A 12807-nucleotide genomic window follows, 5' to 3' on the forward strand; every position below is an offset into this window, starting at 1 on the left:
AGTCTCCACAGGTAAATTACTTAGTCAAGACCATAAGACATAGGAGTGGCAGTAAGGCCATTTGGCCCATCGAATCCACTCTGCCATTTAAATCATGGCTGATGAGCATTTCAACTCCACTTCCCTCCCAGCCTGCCAGTTTTCCACCTTTGATGTGAATTTTTGTGCATCTGTTAATAATTTGTGCTTTCTAAAACAGAGTCTGATAAGAGTAATGCACCTAAGGTCTGCGAAAAAATATTGAATATGAGACCAAAGGGTAATCAAGTCTGTGAATACAGTGTCTACTTAATCCATTGTTTTGGTCTTAATTTTAGTAATCTGTATTAATTCTTCTAATGTGTCCCTGCATCCATTCCTTTTTAAATTTGTTTTCCTTGGCTCTTTTTTCTACATTTAAGGAGACTATGTTAGTACAATTTATTGTAATTTTGTATTAAGTTTACTACTTTAAAAGGCTGCTTTGTCAGTTTATGTCAAGATTTGGAGTATTTTTTATATATTGTAATTTGGTGATGTACATACAGGATCTCTGGTAACTTAGCAACCAGCTAGATGAATTTACTAATTTAGTGACTCGTCAGTCGGGGTATTATGTGCATCAGTGGGTCATGAAGAAAAGCATATGAGCTTGTCTCTTCACTGAACTATTTAGTTGCTTCACTGCCATATAAATGCATGATAGAATGACGATGTAAGAAACTTGCCCTCATAGCCCTTAGACAAAAATTTGAAGATGAAAGTATTTTTCATGGCTACTGAGCTGACAAATACATTGCAACTGACCTAATTGCAGTCTTAGTTTATAATGTGCCATGCTGATGTTCAAATTCCAATCTGTGACCGGTTTTCATCAAATTATTGTCTGAACATATTATTTTCAGCAAATGTTATCAGCATTTGTAAGTGAATGCATTGATATTCATCACCTTTCCTGAACAATGTAAGATTCTATTAATTATTGAGTTAATGCAATATTAATTGATGGACCTTGTGTTCAGATCTTTTTTCTAAAAAAAACAATGTTGATAACAAAACGCTTAAATTGCACTTTATTGCTGTAAAACATACTTTGCTTTTTACTCTATATAGATATTGCAGCAAGCTATAATAAGAGATCTTAAAGTTCTTTACTGTGACAGACACATTTGGTTGTCCTGAGGGTTTCTCATTTCCAGTAAATGGTTGAGGTTGCTACTTGGGATCATTGACTGGATATATTAACTAAAATTAGTTAGTTCCTCCCACTTGGATTTCGTGTTATTTCCATGGATTAAGAAAATAATTAGAATTTCTTGTAGAATGAACATAATCTTAAAGAAAAAAAACTTGTCCTTTACAAATAAAGAAAAAAATGGCTGCATTTATGTATTGCTTTTCATGCCTTCAGGAACAGGTTACAGGCTGATGTAGGAAGTATTTTTGAAATACTGTCATCATTCTAATGAAGAAAATGTAGCAAACAGTTTGCCTGCAGCAAATGTGACAAAGTCCAACTAATCTCATAGTGATTTAATTTTTTTTAAAAATAATGTTTGTTCGTGGGATGTGGGGATTGCTGGCATAAACCATCATTTATCCTTAGTTTTTCTTGATTAAATGGTGGTAAACTGCTATCTTGAACTGTTGCGCTGCATGGAGAGTGGCATACCTATTGTTTTAGGAAGACAAATTCATGATTGCATCCCGTGGTGGTGATAGAATGCTGATTATATTTCCAGTTCAGATGGTACATGGCTTGTAAGGGAGCTTGCACAAGGTGATGTGCTCATGTATCTGCTGCACTTGTCCTTCTAGGTGGTAGAGGTTGTGGGTTTGGAATGTGTTGTTGAAGGCTCCTTGGTGAGTTAATGCAGTTTATTTTGTAGGTGGTATGCACTGCTACCATTGTGCATTAATGGTGAAGGGAGTGAATGTTGGATCTGGTGGATGGGATATTAATCGAGCAGGCTGCTCATCCTAGATAGTCTCGAGCTTCTTGCGTGCTATTGAAACTTCGGCCATTTGGGTAAGTGGAGAGAACCCCATCACATTCCTGATTTGTGCTTTGTAGATGGTTGACAAGATATGGGAAGTCAGGAGGTGGATTATTTACTTCAGAATTCCAAGCCTCTGACCTGCAGATATAACCACACTATTTTTATGGCTCATCTAATTCAGTTTCTAGTCAATCATAACCCCTGTGGTAGTGATTGGGGTGAATTTAGCAATGATGAAGCCATTGAATTTTAAGGGAAGATGTTTAGTTTTTCATGCATTATGACTGGACAGGAGGAATGTGCTGTTAATAAAACCCTACAGTGCTGCTAGGAACAAAAACAAAGTTGCTGGAAAAGCTCAGTAGGTCTGGCAGCATCTGTGGAGGAGAAAACAGTTAATGTTTCGGGTGCAATGACCCTTCCTCAGAACTGTCAGACCCGATTGAGGGACCTGTCAATAATGGAGCTGGAGAACCCTCGGTTGAGGAAGAATGTGGACATTTCGGAGGCTCCCTAGTGCTGCAAGTTGAAATTGATTCAGTCATCAAGATGGCCAATTGTTTCCTTTTTATTAAGAATAAAAAATTTATTTCACTGGGTTTCTTTAATGAGCTCCGAGATAATTCATTTACTGTAAAACAAAATTTATTTCTAAAGAAAAGGCAAAACAAATCTAACTTGAACAAGCTTTTTGAAACAGTAACAAAGAGGATTGATGAGGGCAGAGAAGTGGATGTGAACTATATGGCCTTCAGTAAGGTATTCGAGGTTCCTCATGGTAGACTGGTTGTTTGGTTAGATCACATGTAATATAGGGAGAATGAGCTATTTGGACACGCCTACATTGGCTCAAATGTAAAAGACAAAGAGTGGTGGTGGAGGTTTGCTTTTCAGACTGGAGGCCTGTGACCAGTGGTATGCCACACAGATCGGTGCTGGGTCCACTGCTTTTCATCATTTATATAAATGATTTGATGTGAACACAAGAGGTATGGTTAGTAAGTTTGCAGATGACACTAAAACTGAAGGCACACTGGACAGCGAAGAAGGTTACCTCAGATGACAACAGGATCGTGATCAGATGAGCCAATGGGCCGAAGAGTGGCAGATGGCGTTGAATTTAAATAAATGTGAGGCTCTCCATTTTGGAAACGAAAATTAGAGCAGGACATATACACTTAATGGTAAGGTTCTGAAGAGTGTTGCTGACCAAAGAAATCTTGGAGATAACAAGGTGTAGAGCTGAATGAACACAGCAGCCCAGCAGCATCATAGGAGCAGGAAAGCTGTCGATTTGGGCCTAGACCCTTCTTCAAAAATGGCACCTCCTCCTGCCGCCCTCTTGATCATGACCCCACCCCCGAATGCCAGACCATCATCTCCCAAACCATCCACAACCTCATCACCTTCAGGTGACCTCCCACCCACAGCCTCCAACCTCCATCGTTCCCCAACCCCACACCGCTGGCTTCTATCTCCTTCCCAAAATCCACAAACCTGACTGCCCTGGTCGACCCATTGTCTCCACCTGCTCCTGCCCCACCTAACTTATCTCCACGTATCTGGGCTCCATTTTCTCCCCCTTGGTGCAGGAACTCCCCAACTATGTCTGTGACATCACCCACGCCCCCCACCTCCTCCAGGACTTCCAATTCCCCGGTCCCCAACACCTCATCTTTACCATGGATGTCCAGTCCCTATACACCTGGATTCCTCATACAGATGGCCTATAGGCCCTCCACTTGTTCTTGTCCAGCAGGCCTGACCAACCTCCCTCTACGAACACCCTCATCTGCATAGCTGAACTCGTCCTCACCCTGAACAACAACTCTTAATTCCTCTCACTCGCTACAGACGAAAGGGGTGGCCATGGGTACCCACATGGGCCCAAGCTATGCTTGCCTCTTTGATGTTACGTGCAACAATCCCTCTTGCTACACTGTCCCTAAACTTCACCTCTTCCTCCGTCACACTGACTGTATCGGTGTCACCTCATGCTCCCACAAGGAGCTCGGACAGTTCATCCGCTTCACCAGCACCTTCCACCCTAAACTTAAGTTCACCTGGACCACCTCTAATACCCCTGTCTCCTTCCTGGACCTCTCTATCTCCCATCTCCTAGAAACCGATATCCATTTCAAGCCCACCAACTCCCACAGCTACCTAGAATACACCTTCTCCTACCCACCTTGCTGAAAAAATGCCATCCCCTATTCCCAATTCCTTTGCCTCCATCGCATCTGCTCCCAGGATGAGGCATTCCACTCCCGTACATCTCGGATGTCCTCGTTTTTCAAGGACCCACAACTCCTCCTCCTCCTCCTCCTCCTCCTCCTCCTCCTCCTCCTCCTCCTCCTCCCCCCCCGCCACTCAGTGGTCGAGAACACCCTTGACCGTGTCTCCTGCATTTCCCACAACTCATCCCTCACACTCCCTCCCCACAATACAAACCAAAACGGAATCCCCTTGGACCTTACGTACCACCCCACCAACTTCCGGATCCACCGCGTCATCTTACAACATTTCCACCCCATTTCTGAAGAAGGGTCTAGGCCCGAAACGTCAGCTTTCCTGCTCCTTTGATGCTGCTTGGCCTGCTGTGTTCATCAAGCTCTATACCTTGTTATCTCAGATTCTCCAGCATCTGCAGTTCCTACTATCTCTCAGTGAAATCTTGGAGTGCGGTTTCATAGTTCCATGAAAATGGAGTTGCAGGTAGATAGAATGGTGAAGACGGTGTTTGGTATGCTTACCTTTATTGGTCAGTGCATTGAGTACAAGATTTGGGAGGTTATGTTGTGTCAGTACAGGACATTGGATAGGTCATTTTTGGAATACTGCGTCCAATTCTGGTCTTCCTGCTGTAGGAATGATGTTGTGAAACTTGAAGAAGTTCAGAAAAGATTTATGAGGATGTTGAGGGTTTGAGCTATAGGGAGAGGTTTAACATCCTAGAATCCCTACAGTATGAAAACAGGCCCTTTGGCCCAACAAACCCAAGCCCACACCAACCCTTGGACCATCCCACCCAGATCCATCCTCCTATAATCCACCTAAGATACATATCCCTGAATGCTATGAGCAATTTAGCATGGCCAATCCACCTAACTAGCACATCTTTGGACTTTGGGAGGAAACTGGAGTACCCAAGGGAAACCCACGCAGACACAGGGAGAATGTGTAAACTCCACACAGAGGGTGGAATTGAACCCAGGTCCCTGGCATTGTGAGGCAATAGTGCTAACCAGTGAACCATCATGCTGCCGGGGTTATTTTCCCTGGAGCGTCGGAGCTGAGGGGTGATCTTGTAGAGGTTTATAGAATCATGAGAAGAATGGATACGGTAAATAGACAAGATCTTCTTCCTGGGGTGGGGGAGTCCAAAACTAGAGGGCATAGGTTTATTATGAGAGGAGAAAGATATGAAAGGGACCTAATGGGCAACTTTTTCACAAAGGTGGTGGAGTGTGTATGGAATGAGCTACCAGCAGAAGTGATGGAACCTGGTATGATTACAACATTTAAAAGCCATGTGGATGGATATATAAATTGGAGGGGTTAGGAGGATATGGGCCAAATGCTGGCAAATGGGACTAGATTTATATTGGATATCCGGTCGGCATTGATGAGTTGGACCGAAGGGTATGTTTCTGTGCTGTATTTCTCTATGACTCTGACCTTAATTACCAGCCAACAGTAATCCAGAATCGGAACCATAATCTCTTCAGTCTGAGTCACAAGGTTTAAGTTAGGGTCTGAAACCGTTGAGTGCAGACTTCAGGCAATTGTCTAGAGAAACTGCTTCTCAAGTATCAATGTGAAGATGTAACAACTCAGTAGTACTGCTGGACATTATATATATGAATGTCACTAAATATTCATTCATTTTCAAAATAACTGAAGTGCTGATATTTTAAAAAAGGCAAATGAGAAAATATTTTGGAGGCTAATGGATCTGTGAAAGTTTGATAAATTCTCAAGGTCCACTGTTTTCTTGTTGACCAAATCAAATTGCTGAAAGTTGTAAATTGATGGAAGATCATACAAAGTTTCTCTTTCGATGGATTCAGGCTTGTTTCAAGCTCTTGGAAAGTGATCGTAATTCACCGTTTGAGGACTTACAAGGTAGTCAAGAAACTGAGCAGTGGAATCTGTCAGGTCCTCAAATACTTTAAGAGAAGATTTTGAGAGAGAGAGAACGGCCTGTCTTCACCGCAAACCGTGAAGGATTTCTCTTCCTTTTTGACGTTCTCATTTTTTTAAAAAACTGAATACAATGGCCAAAAAGGATTGCTAGGCAACCATCAGTGCAGTGCCCCATAGTTTCTTTGAATCAGGTTTTCTAGTAATTATAGGCAATAAACCTCATTTTATATCTTCCAAAAAGCTTTGCTTGACTGCTTATCTAAAGGTATCTGGTTTTCTGTAATCAGCCTGTTGCCTACAGCCCACGTAAACTGACGACTGAACTCCGTGTTAAAACTCTATTTAATCTGGAATGAATCCAACCAATTCAAATTATTCTGTTTTCTATCGCAGTCCATTATATGTAATCCCAGTAATGTTTTGGAGCTGCTTCCATTCAAGCGAGTGGACAACATTTCATCACACTCCTGACTAGTGTTTACTAGAAGATAGTAAACCAACACTGGGGGGAAAAACATGAGGCGAGCTATTTAGCTCGGAGTTCCCACCTCTGACCAGCTCTTGTGGCCTAAGTATTTTATATTCTGGTCCAATTCAGTTTCTGGTCAGTAGTAATCCCCAGCATTTCGCTGGTGGGGTATTCGGCAATGCCCATGCCGTTGAATGTCTTGAAAAATGATCTGATTCCTTCTTGTTTGAGATGATCATTGTATGGTGCATGTGTGACTATGAATGTTACTTGCCAGTTATTACCCAAGGCTAGGTGTTGACAAGACTTGCCCGCATGTGGATACAGATTATTTTGTTACCTGGAGAATTGTGAATTCTGCTGAACATGTGCAATCATCAGCAAATATTTCCACTCTGATCGTGTGATGAAAGAAAGTTCATTGAATCAGCTGAAATTGTTTAGGCCTCAAACATTACCCTGAGGAATTCCTACTGGTGGTGTCCAGGGACTGAGATGATTAGCCTCTATCAAACATAACCATTTTCCTTCATGCTAACAATGACATCAACTGGTGGAGAGTTTTCCCCTGATATATGTCAACTCTAGTTTTGCCAGGGCTCCTTGATGCCATGATTTGTCACATGCTGACTTTGCAGAGAGGCAATCGCTCTCCCCTCACTCCTGGGGTTCGGCTATTTTCATCTTTGTTTGAACCAATGCTGTAATGTGCTCAGAAACGGAATGGCCCTGGTAAAACCTAAATTAAGCATCACTGATCTGTTTTTTTGCTGAGCAAGTGCTTCATGAGTCTTGAATACATATTTAGTGACATTTGTGTATATATAATGTCCAGCAGTACTACTGAGTTGTTACATCTTCACATTGATACTTGAGAAGCAGTTTCTCTAGACAATTGCCTGAAGTCTGCACTCAACGGTTTCAGACCCTAACTCTAACTTAAACCTTGTGACTCAGACTGAAATATAACATCACCTTCTGCAATTCAAGTTCCAAGGAACAAAGTTTAGCAGCCCTTTTTTTAAAAAAAAGAGTGTAAATATCCCACTCAGTGCTTGTTCGGTTAAAATGATACATTAAAAAAAATTTGTATTGTTTTAAAAAATTGTACATTGTGACAACCTGTTAACACAAAGTTATTTTCAAAGGAGTTAACATGAGTGCAGTTGAGATTTTAGAGGAACTAGGCTGCTAAAGAATTTACTGCAAAAATTCAAGACTGAATCTTTTGCCGATTAGCAGAACTCTGAGTTTTAGCTACACTGTACTTTTAAAATGTTAATGTTTATTAAGCCATCCTTCTTTGAGCAGGATTCTCCTGTTGTCAGCTTGCCAGTTTTATCTGTTAAATAGACTGACAACATTTACAAAGAGTGGGCACTACAAAAAAATCTGAAGATAAAACTAAAGTATTTTATGAACAATAAGAACAGAAAACAAAGGGTATCAACTGATGTAATTGAATAAAAGGCCAGTGTTCATGTGCAGACAAAAGAATAATGAAGCAAAGACTTTACATTCAGATTATAATTCGATTTGTTACTGTATTTGGAATTAATTGACGTGACTATAAATGGCTTTGAGGTGAGCAAAGAGTTAACTATTTTTCAAGGAATGCAAGTTGCTTTCATGCTTATGATTAGGTAATGAGCTTACCCTTCCAAAGTAGCCCCCTGGGACTACCTTCAAAGCTTTTGTTACAAACAATACTTGTTTGTTGAATTTTCAGTAGCTCTCAATCAATTGACTTTTTTCTCATGTTGGTAGTTTATGCCAATAGAATTTTCTTTTTGCTTGTCCAACAGGTAGTTCGCCAAATGATGTGGCTAATGGAATACATCTTCAAGTTTACAAACTTTGGTGTTGTCTCTCTTATCCATGGGGATTTCTTCATTCGACAGGTGAGGGAAATGTTTTGCTAATTAGCACCGTATATTTATAGGAATAACCACATAAACAATAGAAGGCATTACTGTTTACTATGAAGTATAATTCTTGTACAGTTTCCAGACGATGCTGGAGTTTGTCTGTCAGGCGAAGAAGAAATAAGCTAGGGCATATTGTTACCATGTTTGTAAATGCACTGTGCGCCAAATAATAAGGATAAGCATTCTTCTGTTGAACATAAAACCTTTTCTGATGCAATGTGAGCATTTCTTTTGCATGATTTGATCAGTACCTTTGTGTTTTTCATTGCGTCATAGTGAGTTTCCCATTTCACACACAAGTCCTCCATGAATTGATGCATTTGTGTCAGTTAATGTTGGCATTGAGGTCTGCATTGTGTTGTGATTGTGATTGTTCTCCAGTGAAATTGAAGTGCAGCCATCCAAGCCACTTAATTTGTTTTTAGAACTGCAGATTTGAAAAAGATGTCCACACCGACTTATCTGCCTGTGTCTTGTTCTGTTGCCTGACCTATTTACAGCAGTCTCTCTTAGATTCTTATATTCCTACTTGTACATTATCGATTTTGTGTTTCATTATAATATTGTATTTTTGTGCTAACATGGAATCTTACCTTCAGCCTATTTGTTTACTTAATTCATTGTAAACCATACCTGGAGCCTTGATTTGAGTTTGCGGCCTGTAGCTAGTTAATTTTTAACAAAAAATTGAAGCTTGTTCTTTTGTTCTTGTGACTAGAACAGATGTGTGAACTTAACATGCAAGTCATGTTACTATTTAAAAACAATATTTGGGCATTAGCTAGATTTTAAAATAATAGTTCCTTTCCAGAGTGGTGGGATTCCTAGGGAACTTGCTTTCCTATTTGTAGCTGGGAACACTTTTTTTTGCATTTTTAAAATCACCTTTATTGGTGGTCGAATTACTGATTTATTACTGTTGCAAAGTGGAACTTGCATCGCCTTGAACAGGATTTACTGAAGCACAAGCCAAAACCACTTCAAGACTTTTCATTTCCTACACTAAATTAAATTAATTTATTTGATAGAATGACAGTTATCAACATATTTATAACATTTTCATCCTGTGTTGTCTCCAGTAAATAGTAATGTATTGATGATAACCTTGGTCTATTGCAGAGGATGTGAGGAAGATAACGGGAAATTGTAGGCTAGTTAGCTTGACTTCCATCCTGGGAAGATTTTAGAATCGACTGTTTAGGATGCTATCATTGAAGGAAGCTCAGGCTCCACACATTTAAAAAGAATCGTGAGCTCATTCTGACAAGTCACATATTTTGTTAAAGGGAAATTGTGTTTAACCAATTTATTGGGGTCCTTTGAAGGAGTAACATCAACTGTGGATCAAGAATACTGCATTTGTAAGATGCCTTCTGCGAATTCACGGTGTCACAGTACAGTTTATTCTGTAAAGTAGGGTTTCATAGTATCCATGCTAACATAGTAGGACAGATAGAATATTGGCATAAATGGGTCTTTTTCTGGTTGGCAGGATATAACAAATGGAGTCCTCTAAAATTTGGTGCTGGGGCTATGACTTTTGAAAATTTATACAGAAGATTTTGATAAAAGGAGCAAATGCATGGAAACTAAATTTGGGGAAATGACATAAGGATAGTAGAAAAGAATGTAGTGAAGATGACATAATGAGTTTGTAAACTTGGTTAGAGATAGGTTAAATGAGTAGGCAAAAATCTGATAGATGGAGTATGATGTGGAAAAATATAAACTAGTTCAGCAACAGTAAAAAAGTACCAAATGACTGCAGAATTCCAAAGTGCAGAGAGATTGAAGCGTGCATGCACAGCAAGTATTAAAAAAGACTAATGGAGGAGTTGAACATAAAAGTAACTATTTTATTAGTGAGACAGCATTTTGAATACTCTATGCAGATTTGGTCTCCTTATTTAGGAAAGAATGTAAATATGTTGGAGATGGCTCAGAGGAGGTTTACTAGTTTGAAGATTGGAAAGATCAGTTCAGTTTAGAAAGAAAGATTGAACAGACTGGGCTTGTTTTCACCGGAGTTTGAGAAGACAGGGGTGACATCCCACCAGCTGCAAATTTCCCTTCAAGCCACTCGACATCCTAACTTGGAAGTGTATTGAGTTCTGAGGGAGGTGGCTGAGGAAGTAGCAGAGGCTTTGGTTGTGATCTTTCAAAAGTCACTGGAGTCAGGGAAAGTCCCAGATGTTTGGAAATTGCTGTTGTAACCCCCTTGTTTAAGAAAGGATCAAGGCAAAAGATGGAAAATTATAGGTGGATTAGCCTAACCTTGGTGGTTGGTAAAATTCTAGAATCCATTGTCAAGGATGAGATTTCTAAATTCCTGGAAGTGCAGGGTCAGATTACAACAAGTCAGCATGGATTTAGTAAGGGGAGGTCATGCCTGACAAACCTGTTAGAATTCTTTGGAGAGGTAATGAGTATGTTAGATCAGGGAAACCCAGTAGATATCATCTATCTAGACTTCCAAAAGGCCTTTGATACGGTGCCTCACGGGAGGCTGCTGAGCAAGGTGAGGGCCCATGGTGTTCAAGGTGAGCTATTGGCTTGGATTGAGGACTGGCTGTCTGACAGAAGGCAGAGAGTTGGGATAACAGGCTCTTTTTCGGAATGGCAACCGGTGACGAGTGGTGTCCGCAGGGTTCAGTGTTGGGGCCGCAGGTGTTCACCTTTTTATATATTAATGATCTGGATGAAGGGACTGGTGGCATTCCGGCGACGTTTGCTAATGATACGAAGATAGGTGGACAGACAGGTAGTACCGAGGAGGTGGGGAAGCTGCAGAAAGATTTAGATAGTTTAGGAGAGTGGTCCAGGAAATGGCTGATGAAATTCAATGTGAGCAAATGTGAGGTTTTGCACTTTGGCAAAAAGAATACAGGCATGGACTATTTTCTAAATGGTGAGAAAATTCGTAAAGCAGAAGTACAGAGGGATCTGGGAGTGTTGGTCCAGGATTTTCTAAAGGTTAACTTGCAGGTAGAGTCCGTGATTAAGAAAGCGAATGTAATGTTGTCGTTTATCTCGAGGGTTGGAATATAAAAGCAGCGATGTGCTTCTGAGACTTCATAATGCTCTAGTTATGCCCCATTTAGAATACCGTGTCCAGTTTTGGGCCCCACACCTCAGGAAGGATATACTGGTGCTGGAGCGTGTCCGGCGGAGATTCACACTGATTGTTCCTGGAATGGTAGGTTTAACGTATGATGAACAGCTAAGGATCCTGGGATCATCAGAGTTTAGAAGGTTGAGGGGAACTCTAATAGAAACTTATAAGATACTGTATGGCTTAGAAGGGGTGGACGCTGGGAAGTTGTTTCTGTTAGGCAGGGAGACTAGGACCCGTGGGCACAGCCTTAAAATTAGAGGGGGTAAATTTAAAACGGAAATGAGACAACATTTCTTCAGACAGAGAGTGGTGGGCTTTTGGAATTCATTGCCACGGAGCGCAGTGGAGGCCAGGACGTTAGTTGCCTTCAAGGCAGAGATCGACAAATTCTTGATCTCACAAGGAATCAAGGGCTACAGGGAGAGTGCAGGGAAGTGGAGTTGAAATGCCCATCAGCCATGATTTAAATGGCGGAGTGGACTGGATGGGCCGAATGGCCTTACTTCCACTCCTATGTCTTATGGTCTATATTGCCATTCCTTCTCAGCCACCAGGTCAAAGTCCTGGAGTTCCCGAACAACGTTGTGGGCCAAGTTACAGCACATGGACGGCAGTAATTCAAGAATGCAGCTCACAACAACCTTCTCAGGATAGTCTCAGGATAGCAGATGCTGGAGTCAGAGACAACAGTGTGGTGCTGGAGGAACACAGCAGGCCAGGCAGCATCAGAGGAGCAGGAAAGTTGACGTCTTGGGTTGGGATCCATTTCTGAAGAAAGGTCCCATTCCAAGACGTCAACTTTCCTGCTGCTCTGATGCTGACTGGCCTGCTGTATTCCTCCAGCTCCACACCACAACTTTCTGTAGGGTAAACAAGTACAATCAATGAATGCTGGCCAGCCACCCACGCCCATATCCCACAAGTAAATAAACTAAACTTGATTGAAGTGCATAGAGGGCACGGTTTCAAAATCAGTGTTTACCCTTTTAGGACAACGATGAGAATTTCTTTTATGAGGGTTGTACAATTTTGGAATAGTCTGCTTCAGAGCCTATGGAGGTGATCTCATATTAAATATGCTTCAGGCAGAGGTAGATTGATTTTTGTTCGACAATGGAAGCAAAAGGGGTAGGTGGAAATATTGAATCTGGAATGTAAATGGATCAGACA

General features: G+C 41.1%; 1 protein-coding gene across 8 annotated transcripts in view; it reads left to right on the forward strand.

Annotated features, from left to right (window-relative positions):
* Positions 1 to 12807, forward strand: part of lpgat1 (lysophosphatidylglycerol acyltransferase 1) — a 116376-nt gene that overhangs the window by 37648 nt on the left and 65921 nt on the right. For all 8 annotated transcript variants that reach the window (XM_048536251.2, XM_048536254.2, XM_048536255.2 and 5 more), the window contains exon 5: positions 8400 to 8495. In XM_048536251.2, coding sequence (XP_048392208.1) covers positions 8400 to 8495 — 96 coding nt within the window. The remainder of the gene's footprint in view (positions 1 to 8399; positions 8496 to 12807) is intronic.

The sequence above is a fragment of the Stegostoma tigrinum genome, chromosome 9, assembly GCF_030684315.1.
Source record: "Stegostoma tigrinum isolate sSteTig4 chromosome 9, sSteTig4.hap1, whole genome shotgun sequence".
Classification (NCBI taxonomy): domain Eukaryota; kingdom Metazoa; phylum Chordata; class Chondrichthyes; order Orectolobiformes; family Stegostomatidae; genus Stegostoma; species Stegostoma tigrinum.